This window comes from Microcaecilia unicolor, chromosome 6 (assembly GCF_901765095.1).
Source record: "Microcaecilia unicolor chromosome 6, aMicUni1.1, whole genome shotgun sequence".
Taxonomy (NCBI): domain Eukaryota; kingdom Metazoa; phylum Chordata; class Amphibia; order Gymnophiona; family Siphonopidae; genus Microcaecilia; species Microcaecilia unicolor.
Genome location: NC_044036.1, coordinates 153,516,660 through 153,538,696, shown reverse-complemented (window position 1 = coordinate 153,538,696; position 22,037 = coordinate 153,516,660). Strand labels below are relative to the sequence as shown.

At 42.8% G+C, this 22,037-nt stretch overlaps 1 protein-coding gene across 1 annotated transcript in view; it reads left to right on the top strand.

Moving 5' to 3' along the window:
- Positions 1-22,037, top strand: part of PTPRG (protein tyrosine phosphatase receptor type G) — a 708,710-nt gene that overhangs the window by 318,626 nt on the left and 368,047 nt on the right. The window contains 2 exon segments of the mRNA XM_030208031.1: positions 8,517-8,696; positions 12,826-12,974. Coding sequence (XP_030063891.1) covers positions 8,517-8,696; positions 12,826-12,974 — 329 coding nt within the window.

Here is a 22,037-nt window from a genome sequence, read left to right as displayed (position 1 = left end):
GAGATAGGCAGGCAAAGGGTTAAAGCATGGAAGGGGAGGGGAGGGGCGGAGAGAAAAGAAAAGTTAAAGGAAGGGAAGGAAAGGGGAATTTCCTTTCCATTCGGGACAGCAAGGAGAGAGCAGCGTTCTTACCTTGATCCATCGGAGAGTGTTGTCCTTTTGATCCCCCTGTCGCCGCGTGGGTAGACAAGCAGGAATTGCTAGAACCATTGTGGCGCAGCGAGGGGTGCTTGCAGAGGTCGAGGCAGGCAGGGAGCAGCGCAAGCGTGCCTTGGAAAAACCCGTGGTCGCTCCTCTAGGCGGGCAATGAGTACCGACATCGCGATTCGCGATGTGGTGAGCGTTAGTCTTTTGCAGAGCAACTATGCCATCACAACGCGCCAAGAAGCAAGGGGCAGCGAGGAAAGCCGCCACGAAGGCAGCGTCGCACAAGAAGAGCAAGGCTATCCAGGAGCGAGATGGAGAGGCGAGCCGGGCGATGCCGCGACGGAGCAGTCGATCAGGAACTACGCAGCAGGCGCCGGCAACACAAGCACAACCAGCAACAGACATGGATGCTTTGATGGTCGAGCTCAGAAGGCAGATAGAACAGCATGGCGTGTCCACGGTTACGCAGCAATTGAGGGACATGGGAGTACCGGAGTCGACTGAGGACAGAGCTGATATGGAGCGGGCATCGCAGCTGCAAGATTCCAGGTTGCAGCATATGCAGGCACGGACACCAGCACAGACGGCGGCGATTCAGAATGCCCCGCAAATTCCTGCAGGGGGTAAGTCGCAGGACAGCGCCGTACTACACATGGCACAGAGCCAACACACGGCCTTCTTACAGGTCATTAGAAACGCTGTACAAGATTATGAGGCAGCACTGGTCGTTCCTGCGGCAACAGTGCAGAGTGGACAAGCAGGTGCCCTGGGTGCCACAGAGTCTGGGGCGCGGCAGGGCGGGCACCCAGCGATGGGTAGCGCGCCGAGTGCCGCCGAGTCTGGGGCACAGTCCATAGTCACACATGAAGGGGTAGGCCAAGTATTCAATCCTAGCAGTGACGCTTTATGTGGGGTCTTTACCCTTTCCACCTGTGTTCCCAAGGCTATGAAAGAGAAAATTTGGAGGAATGAGTTTATAGACATTTTTTCTCTGTTGCTACGGGATACCGACGAGGAAAATAGCCGACACCAGGGGGTACACAGCAACATACCAGTAACAGTACTAACTGAGATGCTGATTACAGGGGCAGAAAGACCGCTTGCAAAGTGATAAGCATAAGCAACAGTACGGCTGCATAGTGGCAGCAGGAAAATCTGGACAGCGTGTCTCCTGGCTTAGGCGGCCGGGGGGCCAGAACGCCGTTTTGGATATTATGGCTGGGCATCCTTAAGCGGGATGCGCCAGGAGTCTATGGGTGCTGGTAATTGGCACAAGGAACCCACAGGCTGCTTGGGCGGCAACCTGTGGGGCATACTAAGCATTTGCGAGACCCGAAGCTGTGTACCCCCAAGTTATTAATTGATGATAAATGTTAGTTATGTGGTTATGACAATAATTATGTTATAATATGTTATAATGTTGTTTTGAATTGTAATGTAAAACGTTCCTGGCTGCGGCCAAAATAAATCCAACATTCTTTAAGATGCGTTTTGGTGTAGTGTTTGCGAGTGAGGCGGAGCAAGTGCTGAGTGCACGAGTTGTGAGTTTTATAAGTGCTGCTGTCACTGATGTTTGAGTAGCTGTTGAGGAATCCTGCTTAACAGGCAAGACAACAGCTGTTTCCCTGAGAGTAGGTGTGCATATGTCACCTGATTGAGAGACACAGTGAGGGGCATAATCAAAAGGGACGCCCAAGATTTGCTGAGGACATCCTCGCAAAATGTCCCGTACAGGGGTGGGGAAACCCGTATTATCGAAACGAGATGGACGTCCATCTTTCGTTTCGATAATACGGTTGGGGACGCCCAAATCTTGAAATTTAGGTCGTTCTTAGAGATGGTTGTCCCTAGACTTGGTCATTTCTGATTTTCGGTGATAATCGAAACCAAGGACGCCCATCTCAGAAACGACCAAATGCAAGCCCTTTGGTCATGGGAGGAGACAGCATTCGTAGTGCAGTGGTCCCCTTGACATGCCAGGACACCAACCGGGCACCCTAGGGGGCATTGCAGTGGACTTCATAAATTGCTCCCAGGTACATAGCTCCCTTACTTTATTTGTTTGTTTATTTTATTTATTTATTTATTTGTTACATTTGTATCCCACATTTTCCCACCTATTTGCAGGCTTAATGTGGCTTACATAGTACCATACAGGCGATCGCCAATATCGGTATGAACAAATATAGAGTGATGTTGTAGCAAAGTACAGTTCATGTGTTATAGACACATTAGAGATTAGTAAGGGCGAAGAGTTAAGTTATGTCTAGTACGAGATTTGGTTTCGTTGTGTTGCAGGGTTAGGGCATTTAAGTTGGATCGTTAGGGTATGCCTTTTTGAACAAGTTAGTTTTTAGTAATTGCTGGAATTTTAGGTGGTTGTTTGTTGTTTTCACGGTGCTTGGTAATGCGCTCCATAGTTGTGTACTTAAATAGGAGAAGCTGGATGAGTAGGTTGATTTGCAGTGCAGTTTTTCTCGTAGGGGTTTGGCGTTTTTGAATCTTGTTTTTCCAAATATAAGCCTGGCTGCTGTGTTTTGCACAGTTTGGAGTTTCTTTAGGATTTGTTCTTTGCATCCTACGTAGATTCCATTACAGTAGTCTAGATGACTTAGTACCATGGATTGTACCAAGTTTCGAAATATTTCCCTTGGGAAAAATGGTTTTACTCGTTTGAGCTTCCACATTGAGTGGAACATTTTCTTTGTTGTAGCTTTCACTTGGCTCTCCAGTGTGAGATTTCAGTCAGTTGTAACTCCGAGAATTTTCAGGCTATCTGAGATAGGGAGGTTGTGATCTGGGGTGATTATGTTGGTGGGTTTGTTTGTGTTGTATTGGGATGAGAGGATGAGACAGTGTGTTTTTTCTGTGTTAAGTTTTAGTTGAAATGCATTCGCCCATGAGTTCATGATGTTTAGGCTGAGTTTGATTTCATTGGTGATTTCTGCTAGATCATGTTTGTAAGGGATGTATATTTTGACATTGCGTAAATAAAAGGGTTAAGGCCTTGATTGGATAAGGACTTGGCTAGTGGAATCATCATTAGGTTGAAAAGGAGCACTGATAGTGGTGATCCTTGGTACATCACAGTCTGCTTTCCATGGTGATGATATGTTCGAATTTGATTTCACTTGATATGTTTTAGTAGTTAGGAAACCCTTGATCCAGTAAAGTACACTTCCGCCAATTCCGAAATATTCTAGGGTGCTTAGTAGTATGCTGTGGTTTACCATGTTGAACGCACTAGACATGTCGAATTGTAGGAGAAGTACGCTTTTGCCTAATGCAATTTTTTGTTTGAATTTGGCTAGGAGAGTAATTAGTACTGTTTCGGTGCTGTGGTTGGCGCGAAATCCTGATTGTGATTCGTGTAGTATTGAGAATTTATTTATTTAATCAGTAAGTTGTTTGGTTACCGTGCTTTCCATCAGTTTGACTACCAGTGGGATAGATGCTACTGGGCGGTAGTTAGTGATATCGTTTGGTTTTTTTCTTGGTATCTTTTGGTATCGGGGTGAGGAGGATGTTGCCATTGTCCTTAGGGAATAGACCATGTTGAAGCATGTAGTTTATATGGGATGTGAGGTCTGCTATGAAGCGGTGGGGGGCGGATTTTATTAGATAACTGGGGCAGGTATCCAGTTTACAGTGAGTCTTGGAGAACCTGTCAGTCACTTGATGGACTGTTTCCATGGTGAGGAGAGCGAATCTTGTCCAGAATCTGTCCGCTGGGCATTCACCAGGGTTTGGGTCCATACATTCGATGAAGTTTTCGATGTCGGTGATGTTCTGAGGTAGTGTGTTGTGCAGATTTACAATTTTTTTTCCTTGAAGTATTTGGCAAATTTGTCTGCCTTTGGGGTGTCTGTGTTGGTTGTGGTGACCGAGGTGATGTCTAGTAGTTTGTTCACGAGTTGGTATAGTTTTTTCGTGTCTTTGTATTCAGGCCCTATTTTGGTTTTGTAGTATAGCCTTTTGGCTTGTCTTATGGCATATTTGTATTTTCTTTGAGTTTGTTTCCATGCGTTGAGTGTTTGTGCATCATCTTTTATTTTTTTCCATGCTCTTTCGAGTTTCCTGGATTGTGTTTTTAATTTTTTCAGTTCTTCGTTGAACCATGGTATCGAGTTATGTCTATGTGAGGGTCTTGTATGTAAGGGTGCTATTTCGTCTAATATGTTTTTGCATCTTTTATCCCAATCTGAAAGATAGTATGTAGTATCCGTTTGTGCTGACCATTCATTATTGCACATCTGTTGCCAGAATGTTTCCGAGTCTATTTGGCCTCGTGTGCTGTAGGTTGTGTGTTCTTGTATACAGTGTGAATCCTTTATGTGCTGAGCCCCCCCAACCCCCCCAACCCCACTACCCACAACAGTACACCACTACCATAGCCTTTACGGGTGAAGGGGGCACCTAGATGTGGTACATTGGGTTTCTGGTGGGTTTTGGAGGGCTCACATTTACCACCACAAGTGTAACAGGTAGGAGGGGATGGGCCTGGGTCCGCCTTCCTGAAGTGCATTGCACCCACTAAAACTGCTCCAGGGACCTGCATACTGCTGTGATGGACCTGAGTATGACATTTGAGGCTGGCATAGAGGCTGACACAAAATATTTTTAAACATGTTTTTTGAGGGTGGGAAAGGGTTAGTGACCACTGGGGGGAGTAAGGGGAAGTGATCCCCGATTCTCTCCGGTCATCTGGTCAGTTCGGGCACCTTTTTGTGACTTGGTCATAAGAAAAACAGGACCAGTTAAAGTCGTCCAACTGCTCATCAGGGACACCCTTTTTTATTCTATTATGGGTCGAGGATGCCCATGTGTTAGGCACGCCCAAGTTCCGTCTTCGCTATGCCTCCGACACGGCCCCGTGAACTTTGGTCGTCCCCACGACGGAAAGCAGTTGGGGACACCCAGAATCTTCTTTCGATTATGCCGATTTGGGTGACCCTGTGAGAAGGACGCCCATCTTCCGATTTGTGTCAAAAGATGGGCGTCTTCTTTCAAAAATGAGCCTGCGTGTGTCACCTTTTTGACACACACAGGTCTTACTTGTAGAATTTCTTTATCTTTTTAAATTGCTTCTGCTGCATGAAAGAGACCTACAACAAGACTCGGTTCTTTCTAACCTATTAATCCATTTTAATTTCTAAAGGAAATGTGGAACAGTTAATAATTTCTTTTATTTCCAAAAAGTCTTTGTGCTGCATATTGAATATTTTTCTGGTCTGTGTATTCAGTATAACTTATAGTCTAGAGCGATGATATAGGTGTTATTTTTGAAAATCAAGTTTCAGCAGTCATATCAAAACGTTTCAACACTCTATGGAAACTGAGAAGCATTAGAGATTATTTTCTCAAGACAATCATTTCGTCTTATAGTACAATCGTTGATGTTGTCCAATTAGATTATTGCAATGCGGCAAGTGTAGGATGCAAAGAAAGCATACTAAAATCACTGCAGACCATTCAAAACACAGCAGCAAGACTGATGTTCAAAAAGCCAAAATATGAAAGAGTAACCCCATTGCTTGTAATGCTACATTGGCTCCCAATTAAGGCCAAATTATTCTTTTTTTTTTTGGTGACATTTGTACCCCGCGTTTTCCCACTCATGGCAGGCTCACATGGGGCAATGGAGGGTTAAGTGACTTGCCCAGAGTCACAAGGAGCTGCCTGTGCCGGAAGTGGGAATCGAACTCAGTTCCTCAGGACCAAAATCCACCACCCTAACCACTAGGCCACTCCTCCACTAGTGCTCTCATTTTCAAAATATTGTTTGGATTGTCTACTGAGTTCATGCTAGACTTGATTGAACTATCACCAAGAAATGGAAGTCCAGGAACTAGAGGTTACTTATTACTTCACTTACCCAACTGCAGAAACTTAATTTACAAATCCATCTATATGGCTGAATTTAGTTATCTGCATTCTAAATGGTGGAATTAAATTATCAAGGACACAAGAAACATTACAAACTATCTTCAGTTCAGAAAAGAATTAAAAACCTACCTTTTCAAGATATATTATGGTTAATTATACTTGTTACTGATGTTCTGTACTGCTTTGTAATTGTAAAACATGACTGTAATTTCTCCTCTGTTAACTGTAAGCCACATTGAACTGAATCTTGTTTTTGGATAATTGTGGGATATAAGAATGAATGAATAAATAAATGTTCAGCCGCTGACCGCTGCGGCATAATTTCTGGATAATTCATAGCTGCTTAAGTGCGATATCAGCATTTAACCAGCTATGGGTTACCACATAAAGATAGGACAGCCTTTTATGCAGTTAACCTGGCCAGTTAAGTGCCAAATATCGACACCTAACTGGCCAAGAGCCAACTCCATCCCCAGAACACCCCCAAAATAGCCCATTTGCAGTTCTGTGCTAACCAGTTATTTAAATTGACACTGACTGGTTAAATGAAAATGAGTGGTTATCCCTGAACAGGCGATTTAACCGGTCAGGATCCATTTGTGGCAGGTTAAAAATCGCTTTGAATATCAACCCATAGAATAACTAGCATAGTGGCTTTCATATCAGTGTAGATATAACAGTACCAGAACCTCCACCAGCACTCTACCAGAAAGAGGAACTGTTCTGAGCGTTCACTAACCCATCAACTTCCAGAACAGGGGCTGCACCTCTCTGCCTAACTGACAGGGTAGGAGAATCAAGTCTTTGGGAGGGAAATTTGGCTCCTATACCTAGGGGAACAGTCACTGTCTTTGGCTTGCAGCCCTGGGCCATTGCACCAGAACCATGCAGACTATTACCATTAAGCTCGAAGCTGCAGCAGCCTCTTTATTTGGGAAAACTGAGCCTACCGAGCTACTAGACTACTGCTACTGAGCACAGGTACAGGGATCCTGTTCTCTTAACACTGCCTGATAGGACAGGAAGTAAGGGAGAGAGATGAGGTGCTAAATAATCCATCTGGAGAAGAAATGCGCCCAAGGTATAGACATCTGTGTCCGCCAGACTTCCCTCTGGAAAGACCCAACTATACCTTGAGACTCTACGTAGATAATGAAACAAGAAGGAAGATTGTGAAATTGTTACCTATCATTATTATCATCTGCTAGAATGTAAGGAACTGTAACTAGTTGTCAGAGACTTTACCTGGTTAGCTATCCAAGGTGTAAGAGATCCTTTTGAAGCAACCCTTATTGTGTGGACTGCTTTATTGTGTGAGAGACAAAGTGGGTGCTATGGGGGTCTTTTACTAAAGCGTAGCTCGAGTTATCTGCAGTAGGGCCCATAGGAATAAAATGGGCCCTGCTGCAGATAACTCGAGCTAAGCTTTAGTAAAAAAAAAACCCTATGTTAGCTGGCCTTCAAGCTACACTAGCTCCAGCTCTGCCTTCAGCTAATCCAACTAAAAATACATTTGTGTAATGCATTTGATACTCTACCCTAAAAAGGGTTATATAAGTAACCTCAATGATTTCTTCAGGTTCTAGGTTTTCAAAAGCATTTCTGCAAGTAAATGTGTTCTCTTGGAAAAATTCTTTATGAATATCGCCTGCCCTCAAATTGGGGACAAGGGTGGCACCGAATTTGGGCCTGGGAAGATCCGCATTTGTATTTTATCCCAGGTAATTACATCTCCGGGGCTTCCTTGATCAAAAGGTTCCTGAGGCACTGGCCCATCACAGAGTTCCCCTTTTGAAAATCCCCTTGCAGCCTGCAGGGACCTGCATGAACCTAAGGGAGACTCAAAACTACCCTCTTTCCACTAAGTCAATGGTAGTAAAGATATCATGGGATTACTGTCCAGTAATGATTTTATCATCATTTTCTATGAGTGAACTCCACCATGTACTTTGCAGTTTTTCTGTTCACGTATTGGTAAATCTTGTAGTATGAGTATCTTGCAATTATACAACAAACGAATTTGTGGAAGGAGAATTTTTGGTAATGCTTTAAAAACTGAAGCATTGTTCTTACTGTTCATAGAAATATTCAATTTATTGCATTTGAAAAGTAAATAGGACTGTAAATATATAAGTATTGAGAACAAATTAGATAAACAGTGTAGGATTGAGAATAAATTAGATAAACGGTGTCTCAATATGAAGAATTTTGTATTTAGCTTTGCAACTATGCCAAGTTACCCAGTTCCAGGTTGGAGTGACGACCCCATCATGGTGCATTATGAGACTTCCAGCACTGGTTTCAAATAGGCAGGATCAGGCACTACAAATCCCACACTGCTTTGGGATGTAAGTTCAAAATCAGGTCTGTCTCAAAATTTCCAGCCTGGAACTGGGTAACTTGGCATCTCTGGCTTTGCATATTTGGTTTTGTCCTAAACTGTGACTCTCAATGATGAAAATGATGGTTTCTCTTTTGAACAGGTTTATATGGACCTGAAAACTGGGTAATATCGAGTATAGACTGTGGAGGCATCCACCAGTCTCCAATAGATATTTCAGATCGGAACACGCAGGTTGGGGATGAATACCAAGAACTGCGGCTTGATGGCTTTGACAATGAATCATCCAACAAAACCTGGATGAAAAACACAGGGAAGACAGGTAAGCCTTTCTGTTGAACCCCAACTTGGTGGACCTGCTAGTAAATTAAGGGGTTGATAGTCACCATGAGATTATCCGGTAGGAGTGGCACCTATCTGGTTAACTCACATAGGGGCCCTTTTAAAAAGGCGCACTGAAAAATGGCCTGCGGTAATGTAGACGTGTGTTTTGGGCACGCGCAGAATTATTTTTCGGCGCACCTGTAAAAAATGCCTTTTTAAAATTTTTGCCGAAAATGGACGTGCGGCAAAATGAAAATTGCCACACATCCTTATTGGGTCTGAGACCTTACTGCCTGCCATTGACCTAGTGTTAAAGTATTGCGCGGTAACCAGGCAGTAATGACCTACGCGCCTAAAATGACACTTGCCGCACACCCAATACGTACGTCCGAAAATAATTTTTTGGACGCACGTATCAGACGTACGCCAAAAATGAAATTACCGCAAGAGCCACGAGGTACATAGTTAATGCGCGTTAAAGACGCTAATGCGCCTATAACGCTGTTTAGTAAACAGGACCCTTATTTAGTTATGAAACTGCCGCAGTACTCTAGTGGTGATTATTCAACATAAGATTTATTTGTTATACCAGCCATCTGCATTTTATTTTGAGAATGGGTTCGTTGTCTAAGGTTTAATTCCATCAGGCAGGGTAGAGAAAGTGAACCATAAAGTTAATGCAGTGGTACTTTATTATTTGCCCTGGGGCATACCATAGTAAGAAGTAAAATACTGCAAAATGGATGGATTATATAAATATTTTGCATTGTACATCCTCATAATTATCATTTTATTTATTCATTTAAAATGACCCATGATTTATAGTTGATCAAGTATTTATGAGATGCCACCGAATCTTATTGTGCATTATATATAAGAGATGTGCACAAGTTTACTTTCTTTGTTCAAAATATAAAGTAATACTCCATGATTGTATGCATGGATTTGGTTATATCTGCACTGTCTGCTGTGTCAGTTTACTGTGGGACTCATTTTCAACCACTCAAGGGCCCACTTACTAAGCCGCGGTAAAATGTGGCCTGCGCTGGTTTGGACGTGTGAAATTAGCAGATGCTGGGCCTCTTTAAAATGTAGCAGTAAATGGACCTGCGTTAATATTAAAAGTTAGCTTGTGAAGGACAATCTGTTGATATCCACGGTTGCCACAGCTTCAATACCCCCGACCGACGGTGGCCAGCGTTTCGCTGTGCTCTTGTCAAGCTTCAGGGTCTGCGTGGGGAACAGCTGTGGAAAAATTAACAGGCTGGATAATACCTGTCAGATGAATCTGTATGCAATACCCAAATACTAGCTAAGTTTTTCTTGATTGATTTAGGCAGATTATGAGCTGGCTGGCAGAAAGCAGCAACTTCTAGGAGAGTTAGAATTAGGGAGAACTCTTGCCCAATGACTATTTCTCCTCTGCATTCAGCTGTGACTTTGGGGAGGTATTTTGCCCATGATGAGGAGTAGATCCTCTTAAGACCAAGCAATTGGGAGCATACTTGACCCAGGCACCTTGAGGCTTTTTCCTCTCTGTTAATCACAACTGATACCAAATTGGTTGAACATTTTGGATTGGCAGCTTAATTTCCTTTTTACCGTGCAGGGGGAGTCATGAATTATTAAATCGTGTTTCCACAGCTACTCCTGCCACCACTTCATATTGAGTTTAGAGGTTAATATTAAAAGTAGCAGCTATTTACTGCCTGAGCCCTTACCGCCACCTATTTACATGGTGGTAAGGTCTCACACACTACTCGTGCGGTAATCAGACAGTGCGTGGCAATGTGGCCACGCTGCCGATTACTGCCGGAAACGCCCCCTATGGTAGAAATTATAAAATTAGTTTCTACCATGGGAAACAGTGCATGCCAATTTCAGAATTACCGCCGGGCGCCCGCGCTGCCCTACCGCGGCTTAGTAAAAGGGCCCCTTAGACTTACAGATTTAAATAGTAACCTATGGGACTTCGTAAGTCTAAGTGGTTTGAAAATACGCCTCTGCGTATGGCATTACAGGTTTGCTTAGAATAATCAATCCCGAGTTCTTCACACTGTGTGGGGCTATCAAACGTGCAAGTGTATGTTTTATGTTTTGAGGTATGTAGAATTAAAATGGAAGATTTCCATTGCATGCTATGTTTGGAAGTAATTCATTTCATGCTATTTTGACACCTATTAAGCTGTGTTGGCCTTTTATGTAATTCTCTATATTTTCTGAGTAATGAATATCCCATTTTTCATTGAGCAAGGAAGAGATTAATGCGATTTGTATTCATTTGCTTCAGTTCTTCAAATCTATAATCAGTCGGCGAGGCTCTTTGTGATTAATAGTAAACCCAATAAGAATTGGATATTATGTAGTGTCTTAGATCCAAATAGAATTTTAAAGCACTTTTTAATGATGGTGCTTTTAGGAACATGTAGAGGTTCCCATCTTCACTCCTCATTTTACATTTCTCTTCAGTGTCTACATAACTGTCATATATAGGGCAGTGGCATAGATATGTGGTGCCTGGGCCCCTGTAGATTTGGCCCTAGACCTCCCTGTCGACGACCCTCTCGACCTCCCCCCTCTTGCCGCCAACCCTCCCCCGCCATCGCTGTGGGCTACCTTTGCTAGCGGGGGATCCCAATCCCCGCCAGCCGAGGAGGTCTTCTTCTTGCTCCGAAGGCTTTGTTCTGTTTCTGACGTGTTGCACATTGTATGTGCAGGACGTCAGACTCACAGAAACAGAACGAAGCCTTGCAGATCAGCCAGCATTGCTGAGTCCTATAAAGATATTTATTTCATTTGTTGTCTTGTATTAAGACGTTTTAATGCCCTTATTCAAGTATCACTTCCAAAGAGTGGGTTACCTGCATGGAGTGGCAATACAACGCTAACAACCTTACTGAACAGACTGGTCTTTATCTGCCAATTGGGGCCCTTTTACCAAACTGTGGTAAAATTGGCCTTAGCATATCCTTACACAGGTCATTCCCAAATGTCTCTTTTCTCATTAGCAAGAAGAAAGTAAACATTGTTGGGTATGCAAGAAAGAGGAGGGGGATGGCCCCACACTTTTCCTGACTCTTTCACTGCTTTGGCAGGTAGATAGGAAGAAGATAGTTGGTTATACTTGTCTTGGTTTTCCTCTTCTTAGAGTGGAAGTTGGAGGCTCATGGCCTTGCTCGTTCCCAACTTCTCTCTGCTGTGGTCAGGGCCTTAGAGCCATTGCTTAAGTTAGTTCTGCACCAAAAATATTTTCTGCTGCCATATAGCTGAACAACAAGATTTGGGGGATGTTCATCCTCAAGTTGCTGCACATGTACTATTGTACCCTATTGACACTATAATTATGGCTGTGCCAGCTAGGAATGAGGAAGCAGACAGTAGGCCTGGCGCCAGGACAGTGCTGGATGTTACTCTTATAATCCTAAATATGTCCCAGTGGTCTGACATTAATATCTCCGAGGCAGTTTTGGGTGAAACAGTAACCTTTGTAAGGGATATATAAATGTCATAAGAAGATGCAGGAAACAGTTGAGTTATTAACATAAGTGCACTTTAAACTTTATGAAAAATTGCTCAATTTTAGTGCGTTTTTAGTGAGGTGTTTTCCTGATATATATAATTTTAACTCCTAACCCTGGAAGTCACAGAACAGAATTGCTCTGAGGTCTTTTCTGACTACATTTGCAGCGCACGTTTTGAAGGCACCTTTCGAGCAAATAGTTGAAACTGATTACAGTTTTTGGAGAGTTCATTTCCATGGAAAAATGCTGTTTGGCCAGGAAAATGTCTTCGAAATTTGTCTTCACTATGGCAGCTTCATCTGTAACTGCTTCATACTTAGCAGCTACCTGTATAGTTCCTAAGCCCTTGGGTAGGACTCAAATTACCAGTGCATAAAACCAAAGACTGAGAAAAGCAACTCAAGCTTTGATGAATCTATCTATCTATCTATCTATCTATCTATCTATCTATCTATCTATCTATCTATCTATCTATCTATCTATCTATCTATCTATCTATCTATCTATCTATCTATCTATCTATCTATCTATAATGTAAATTCACTTGACCTTTTAAAACATTTTTGACATTTTTTCTCTCCCTCCCTTCCCCCCTCTTGTTTGCAGTTGCTATTCTTCTGAAGGATGATTATTTTATCAGTGGTGCCGGGCTGCCAGGCAGGTTCAAAGCCGAAAAAGTGGAGTTTCATTGGGGACAGAGTAATGCTTCAGCTGGCTCTGAACACAGCATCAATGGCAAGAGGTTTCCTGTGGAGGTAAGAGAGCAATTAAAGACTGGAGAGGTATGAATGGGATCAACTTACTGCATGGCATCAAAACCGAGACAGCTTGAAAATTTGAAATTAATTGCGCTTTAATATGGATATCTTATTAAGGTGACAATTTTGAAATAACCTACCTGATGTTTACAACTGCAGCTGCACTTAGCACGTGTATTTTACAATAATTTTCAGAGAGAAAGTACGTGGATTCCATGTCAAAAAAAAATTGCATAGAGTGTGCATGCTTAAAGCAGCCACGTAATGTGCTCTTTTGTATAGCCAGCCAAGAGGGGGAAAACAGCCCATGTAGTTGTGAAAATGCCATCTAAGTGCATAATTTTCTCCCCAGCTTAAAATACCTCCTGAAACAACTCACAATTTATTTTCTATATACTGAGTGGAAGACAATATATTTTTAGTTAGTCGAGAAAGACAGTTTTCAGCCAAAACACTTTACCTGGGTAAACTGCTTTCAAAAGTTATCCTCTAATCCCCTAATTCTATAAACAATTTTGCACTCGGTGCGCAAAGCTGCGTGCGCAAGTTACAAAATAGCGTCAGTTACATACATAATATAGTTTAATAATTAGCTGCTAATTGGTATTCATGGGCTGCCCAAGACAATCTGCTGCCTGAGGCAAGAAGTGAGCTGTTGCCCTAGCTCCTCCGCCACCGCTCCCTTCCTTCTCCAACCCCTTTCCCCGAAATTACCTTTTCTATTCTTGTTTTTCAAAAGAAGGTGGTGGCAGTGACTCCCATAGGCTGCCCTGCTGCCGGACCTGGCTCCTCCTCTTCTACTGCGGGCGGCACACCTCTCTGACATAATATCCTGTTTCTTCGGAGGTGGGCCGCCTGCGGTAGTGAGAAGGAGTCGGGACTGGTGACAGAGCAGCTTGTGGGAATCATTGGCTCTGCCTTCTTTTGAAAAACAAGAAAAGAAAAAGTTAATTTCGGGGAAAGGCGGGAGGCGATGCCGCCTCACAAGAGTGCTGCCTGAGTCCCCCGCCTCAGGTGGCCTAATAGTAGGGCTGCAGCTGTTGGCATTAACCAATAATTGGCTTTAATGGGAGCTAATTTTCACTAATTTGTAGTTACTTGTGTAAATGCTCTTAGTTGATATTCTACAAATTGTGCACGCAAAATCTGTAGAATGCAACTGCAAGGTGATGTGGACATGGGAGAGACATGGATGTGTCAGGGGTTTTAGAATATGCGTAACTGCCAACAGCTAGGTATGAGTATTTGCACTAGTCATTGAGCTGGCGTACATGCTCACCCCTAAGTTAAGTGCATAACTGCGGACTTACGTGTGCAATTGATGTTATGGAATATTAGTCTAAATGCCAATATAGAATTTGCGCTTAGCATCAATCATCCCAGCACCTAACCTTTTAGGCAATCTTTTGAGATTTATCCCTAACCCCCAATTCTATAAAAGTTGCCAAAAATTGCACATGCAAATTTGGGTGTGCCTAATTTGTGGATGCAATTTAATTGAATAACGAGCTGGTTAGTGCCAATAATCAGCTTTTTAACAAGCAACTATTAGCGCTAATTGGCATGAGGGGGTGTGGAAATGAGAGGGTCATAGGCGGTTCGGGGCAGATCATGGGTGTGTTTTTTGGTTACACGTGCAATTATAGAATGGGGGGGGGGGGTGTCCACGTGTATATTTAAGCACAGCAGTGGCATTTGCTCCACATTTTTGTTGGTGCAAATGGACACACCTAAATTTATGCACAACCCCTGGGACTTAAGCACTGTTCTATAAGCTGCACCTAAGGTTAGATGTGGTTTATAGACTAGTGCTTAAGCGGGTTTCTTCAGCACGAATTATGGAATTCACTCCTAAATTCTGTTTGACCTATGGGTCGTGTTTACCATTGGGAAGAAAGTAAAGCAAAAATTTATTAAGAAAGCTAGGCTAGTAGGGAAAGAAAGTGTTTGCAAAAGTGTGGAGGTGGCTGGACTCACCTTCCTTTTTGCCAGTGGAGAAAAGCCTTGCATAATGGGATTCAGATGGACAAATTGACAGTTGACTAAAAGGCAGAAAGCATTTTTTGATGATATGAAATGACTATATTTAATCTTTCTCCCCGACAGTGAGGAAAAAAGTGCTCAGCTATCTTGGAACTACAGTCCGATATGTGTTTGGCAGATTGGTGTGAAACATGGTATAGGTTGATTTAGGTTGATTATAATGAAACTGGGCTCTGCCTTTTTGCTTTTGAGAGAGGGGGTGAGATTAAGAGGATGGGATATCTGGATAAGATGCTGGTAAATTCTGTAAGGGGGGGGGGACACACCGCAAAATGGTGATACACGACGAAAGGAATTGCAGTATTATGTAAGTGGCATCCAGCGTCACGTGAAAAAATGTGCACTGGGTGTTCTGATATCTACTATAATAAAACTCACCCTCAACGTTCTGAGGACACTGACGTCAGTGAAGCCAAGCTCTGACTTCCTTCAAAAAGGTTCGAAGGTTCATGGTGGTGAAGCCACCAAAATCACTCCGGGCCCCGCCCTTGAGGGCGGAGCAATGGCAGAACAACGAAGGGGTTGGCAGGGAGGCGGGGAGGGTGGGAAATCGCTCCGGGCCCCGCCCTCACGTCAAACGTCATGACGGGGGCAGAGCAATGCCAGAACAACGAAGGGGTTGCCCAGGGATGGAGGGGGGTGTTGGCGACGAAAACCTTGCTAGCGCCCATTTCATTTGCTCTGAAACAGGCTTCTTTTACTAGTTTTCTTAATAAAACGTTTTGAAATACAATTTGCAAATATGATATTGAAACACTTTACATCTAAGGACCCACACAAGGACCCAAGCATGAGTTTTGGATGCAGTAGTTCTGCAAGCATGCTCAGCTCTCGCACCTGCTCAGATTATGCGCACAAATTAAGCATGCTTGCGGGTGTGGTGCAGTTGCAGTGCTTTGGGCCACTAACAGCGACGCTTTAGGTGATCTCGTGGGTTCCAGATTTCTCCAGCTGGTGGGGCTCGAAGGATCCTCTCCAGCTAAAATAATTTTAGTTTGGAGGGGAGGGGAAGAGAGGAAAGAGAAAAAGGGCAGCCTAGGTATAGGGAACCTAGCGCCCACCCATGGTCACTGTAGGTGTTGCCAAAATTGTTATTCTGGCTACACTTCTGGACTTAGTGTGTTTTGGGTTTTTTTTAATGTTCTTCTGTGTAGCATGATAAAAACAATACAATGTTGGCGAACCAAAGTGATGTGAGTAAGGTTTCAAGTCTACATTTTTCTCTGCAGATGTGGCCAGAAGGGACCTATATATATGATCTTAAAAAGCCATGAATAGCAGTGTTTTTGGATAATTGTTATGGTTGCACAATTAAGTGTCACAGCCTGCTGAAGATTTTCTCTTTGACTAATATGACAACTAGACCACCACATTGTTATAGAAAATAGCAATAGAAATGTATTTTACTAAAATACTTGCATGATAGTCTAAATGTAAAGGTATACTGGGAATTTAATTCTTCCTTTCTTATAGCAAAGCTCTGCCAAGTTTTCTTGAAATATGTGTTCCATTTAAAAAGAAATGAAAAACATTAGTTAAATTTTGTTTTTTCTCTTTGCTCTCTCAAGGTGATGACAAACAATTTGAGTCCTTTTTTCAAAAGAGTTTCACCATAGGGAAACAGACTAATAGGATGAATGGGGCTCTTTGTCTCTTAATAACAAACCAAATTAATGTTGCATTTTCAGCATTGCCCAACATAAAGATTTAAAGACTTCCTTCCCCATTCCGCTTGTCTGGTACTATACCTCTAGAACAGGGGTTCTCAATCCAGTTCTCAAGGCGCACCCAGCTAGTCAAGTTTTCAGGATATCTACAACGAATATTGTATAAGTTAAATTGAATGCCCTGATTTAGCAAAGATGGCGGACTTGTTACCTTGTGGTTGTTGGAGTGCACAGCAGTGGCGTAGCTACATGGGGCCAAGGGAACCTGGGCCCCCTCAAATTTACTCTGGGCCCCTGGTTTTGCTGGTGGGGTCCCCAGCCCCTGCCAGCTGAAGCCTTGTCCAGCACTGGTCTCCGGTGCTTCCGCATTGCATGCCCTGCTCTTTCTTCCCCCTCACGTCTTGCACGCTCCTTTTAGTGAAATTGAGTAGTTTCACTAAAAGGAGCGTACAGGACACGAGGGGGAAGAGAGAGAGAAGGGCAGGCAATGCGGCGGTGCTGGAGACCGGCGCTGGAGAAGGCTTCAACTAGTGGGGGTTGGGGATCCTGCTAGTCAAGGTATTTGCTGCCGTGGTGGGTGGGGAGTGGCTCGGCGGTGTGGGGGGGGGGGTTGGCAGCAGGGCAGCAGACCAAAATTGCCCCCCTACCTCGGACTCTGGCCCCCTCCCACCAAGCGGTCTGGCTACGCCCCTGGTGCACAGGGCCTGGCAGATGGATGGACGGAGACTTGGTGTTTCTTGAGTATTCTTGCTATTGTGTCAGCAGTCCCTTTCTCTTCTCTGGACGATTGTGCTGGACAGAATCCCTGTAGTGAGTTAATTTTCTGAGTGGACTTCAGGCTCGAGTATATATTTTTTCTCATGTTATAGACATTAGCTTTGGAACTTTAGAGTTTTCCACAGTTATATTCTGGAGCAGGTTTCTTTCTCATTCTCACATTCTACATAGTTTTCATTTTACACAGCTAAGAGTACATGTTAAGTTTACAGTCGAATTGCCTTAGTTTGGAACCGCAGTATTCTCATATTAAATTTCTTTCTTTCTAGTATTTATAGTACTGTGGCAAATGTATGGTTATACATAGGAGGAGAGATGGGAGGGGGATGTATGGTACATTCACATGATACTCTTAATGTGTATGTTTTTTTACAAAGGGGGTTGGGAGGAGGTGGGATAGAGGTTTGGAAAGGATACTGGGGTTGGATTGGGTGGGGGGGGGGACCTGGATTAGGAAGTTGGGGATTAACTGAGCTGAAATGTAAGACCTTGTGGGAATCTTTGATTTTGTAGGTATAGGGAGGAGGCTGTTGGATCTTCTGTTCAATGCTTGTTACTATCATTTCACCAGCTGTAGTGACTTGATAAAGGGCACTCAAATGTTTTCATGGAATGTGTCTGGTATTGAGTCCTCATAAAGCACTATAACATCTTTACAGAGTTGAGGCGACGGGGAGTACAAGTGGCCTGTTTACAGGAAACCTAGCTTGTCCAGACAGAACATCAAAAATTGAAATGAGATTGGGTGGGTAGTGTTATTGTAGCTTCTTCCATTGAGCTGAGAGCAGGACTAGCTATTTTGCAAGGCAAGGCCTTCTTCTGCAAGGTGCAGTCTGCTGTTGTGGTCTCAGAAGGGAGATATATAATAGCGGCGTTGTGTTGGCAGGGCAACAGGGTCATCTTAACCAATGTCTATTGTCTCAAAACAGCAGGCCACGCCTTTTTAGTGGACGTGGTCAATAAATGATTGGCGTTGGGAGATCATCCATTGTTTTTATTTACAGATTTTAATATGGTCATTGACCCTGCTATAGACAGAAACCCTGCTTCTCTGGCGAGGGTGAATATTACAAAAGGGTTACATTATCTCTGTGGGATTCTAGAGATACTTGACAGTTGAAGGACCCTGTATCCTTTTGACACAGAAATTACACATGTTGCTAGAGCACATACCTCTGATTCTTGACTGGACTATATATATATATTTTTTCTAGTATATGATCGAGTGGTGGAGGCACATATAGGACCTATAGTGATTTCAGATCATTCACCTATTTGGGTGGAGATTAAATCCTCTGAAGATTATAAAGTGAGAGCCAGGTGGACTTTCCCACAATGTTTATATTATGGCTCTCAGTTTTAATCCTATATAGTGACCCGGTGGGAGGAGTATTGTAGGCGTAATGGGTGCCATAGAAAGCAGCCTGCATTATTTTGGCAAACTGCGAAGGCAGTGTTATGGGGGGACATCATTGCCTTTATGGCAAGGATAACAAAAGAATCAAATAAAAATATTTTGAAACTGTAAAAAGAATTTACAAGAGAGCAAAGGAGTTTTCAAGCTTATCCTACTCAAGCCAGTAAAGACAGTTTATTAGCGGTCCAGGTGGCTTTAAATTGTCTATTACAAAAGTACTACTTATTACAAATACAAATTGTATACATTTGGTCATAAATCAGAATGTTTATTGGTTCGTCCGATTCATACTTGGAAATCTCTCGTTATGAAGGGTTGAAAATAGATGAACATGGCGCTCCCCGAACTAAACCTAAAGATATTTTGTTTTTTGAAAAAAAAAAACATTAAAAAATTTTACACTGACCCATTGCTATTACAGGGAGAGGGGAGCTTCAGCTTTGAGAGACTGGGCTTCCTAAGCTTACCGAAGAGGAGCTTCAGTATTTGAACCGAGAAATTACAGAGCTGAAATTCAAGCAGTTATTTGGTCATTAAAATTATACAAAACAGCAGGGCCGGATTGTTTTCAGAAGAATATTACCATCCTTTGGGGAGTAGGTTTGGAGACCCTCTAGAGGCCTGTTTACAACAGGTGTGAAGCTTTCCCTATAGAGGCGAGTCAGGCTCTTATTACTCTTATTCCTAAACCTAGGAATGATTGGGCTTTCCTATCATCTTATTGGCCAATATCCCTGTTAAATGTTGGTTTGATTCCCACTGCAGCTCTTTGTGAACTTGGGCAAGTGGCTTAACCCTCCATTGCCCAAGATACAAAAACATAGGCACTCTTTTACTAAGGTGCACCAAAAAAATGGCCTGCGCTGGTGTAGGCGTATGTTTTGGACACATGCAGGTCCATTTTTCAGCGCGCCTGCAAAAAAGGGCTTTTTTGGGTGGGTGGGGGGATGACATCTGAAAATGGTTTTGCAGCGAAATTAAAACCAGAGCTTGTCCATTTTTGGCCTGAGACCTTACTGCCACCCGTTGACTTAGTTGTAAGGTCTCACGCATTAACTGGGCGGTAATTGTCGGCGTGCATACACAGCCAGTTACTGCCAGGTAAGCACCGCGAAGTAGAACATTTCTACCACGTGTTTTGGACGCACGTCAAAAATGGAATTACCACCTGGGGCACACAGTAGCCGGGCGGTAGTTCCAATTTGATGCACATTGGACGTGCATAGACGCCTACACGCCTTAGTAAAAAGGCCCCTTAGATTGTGAATCCTCTAGGGACAGAGAAAGTACCTACATATAATGTGTACAGTGCTGCATACATCTAGTAGCACTATAGAAATGATTATTATTATTACTAGTAGTAGTACTGACCTGCTCATGCCCCTTTTGAGTTGCACCATAAAATTTAGGCATCCATATTATAGAATAGGGCGTAGGGCAGATCAGCGGTGTAACTTCAAATGAGTATCAATTAGCACCAGTTATTAACTGTTAACGACTCACTAACTTATTAGCTCGCACTCAGATCTCCGAGAAAAGCTGCACTGGCTCCCAATCAAAGAATGGATCTTCTTCAAAATCTGCACTTTGGTCCATAAAATCATCTACGGTATAGTCCCAGAATACATGACAAATCTCATAGATCTACCAATTAGAAATAGATCAAAATCAGCACGATCATACTTATACCTACATTACCTCAACTGCAAAGGGTCAAAATACAAAACATATGCATCCAGCTTCTCCTATTTGAGCGCACAACTATGGAACGGACTCTCGCATGCATAAACTTCAGGAAATCATTAAAAACTCACCTCTTCAAAAAAGCCTATCCCTCCGATCCAACTTAACCCCCCACACCCAGCAACACAACATAATCAAGGACCGCACTGGACAACTCACCACCACCATTCCCCTTGGCCCAATGACGTCTGACTCACACCTACCTCATCTGACCACAATTTTGTATTTGTTATCAACCGTAACGGCAAATGCCTTTACGGTACTTGTAAGCCACATTGAGCCTGCAAACAGGTGGGAAAATGTGGGGTATAAATGTAACAAATAAATAAATCTGGGATCTGTGCCCAAATTTGGGTAACCTGTATAGAATCCAGGGGTCTGTGTTAGTACATTTATGTATTGAATAAATAAAACCTAATGAAAAATGACAGAACCCTATTGTCTAAGTTCGCTGGTTTGTTTTTTTATTATTACAGCTAATGTGTTCATTGGTAAGGCTGCCTACATTAATTGATTTCCTTCATTGAAGCCTGTCTGGATCATATTTTTGGTGATTCATAGTTTAAATTAATTGGATGTAGAGATGAGTTTTTCCATTTCAGTGTTTTTCAATTAAGTTCCTCAACTAGTTTCAATAAGTTGCTTGAAATAGTTGTTAAAACTCTAAATGTGATGCTGTTATGAAAAAAAACAAAACCCTTGCAGTACAGTTCAAATGATGACTTTAAAGCCTTTGATATGGATAGCTGATTGCGCCTTTTAATTTTCTCCTTTTTTTCTTGTTTTGTAGATATGAGTATGTCAGCCCAAATCAATATTCATTTTATTTCTAGGTTCATTATGTTTGTGAACAGTAGAAGCTCTAGAAAGGATTTAATCTTCCCAAGGCTGAACATTTAATTTGCCAGTATCTTCTCCGATTTAATGTGAACTCATATAAGTATACATGTATGCTCACACGCAACCGGAATAGGCAAAGTAGAGTCTAGAATTTATTCAGTTTTAACTGGAACTTTAACTTTCCTGTTTTGGAAAGAGTCATAACGTAACCATGGACTCCAGTGAAGTCGGATGGCTGGGCGTTAATCGTCTTGTAAGGTACAGATGCTCGATCTCAGCAAGAAAGACTGAGAAGGGACCTTCATTGCTCAGACCCTCTACTGAAATCTTAATTCAAGGACCATCCTCACCTCTTTGTTCCTTATATTTTGTTCCTTCAGCATATACAGGGGGATTCTATATATGGCGACTAAAGTTAATTGTTTAACAAGCCAATCATTGCCAGTAGTTGGCCACTAACAAGCAATTTTCAGCACTAACTAGCACTAATTATTTATTTATTGCATTTGTTTCCCACATTTTCCCAAACGTTTGCAGGCTCAATGTGGCTTACATTGTTCCGCCATGGTGTCA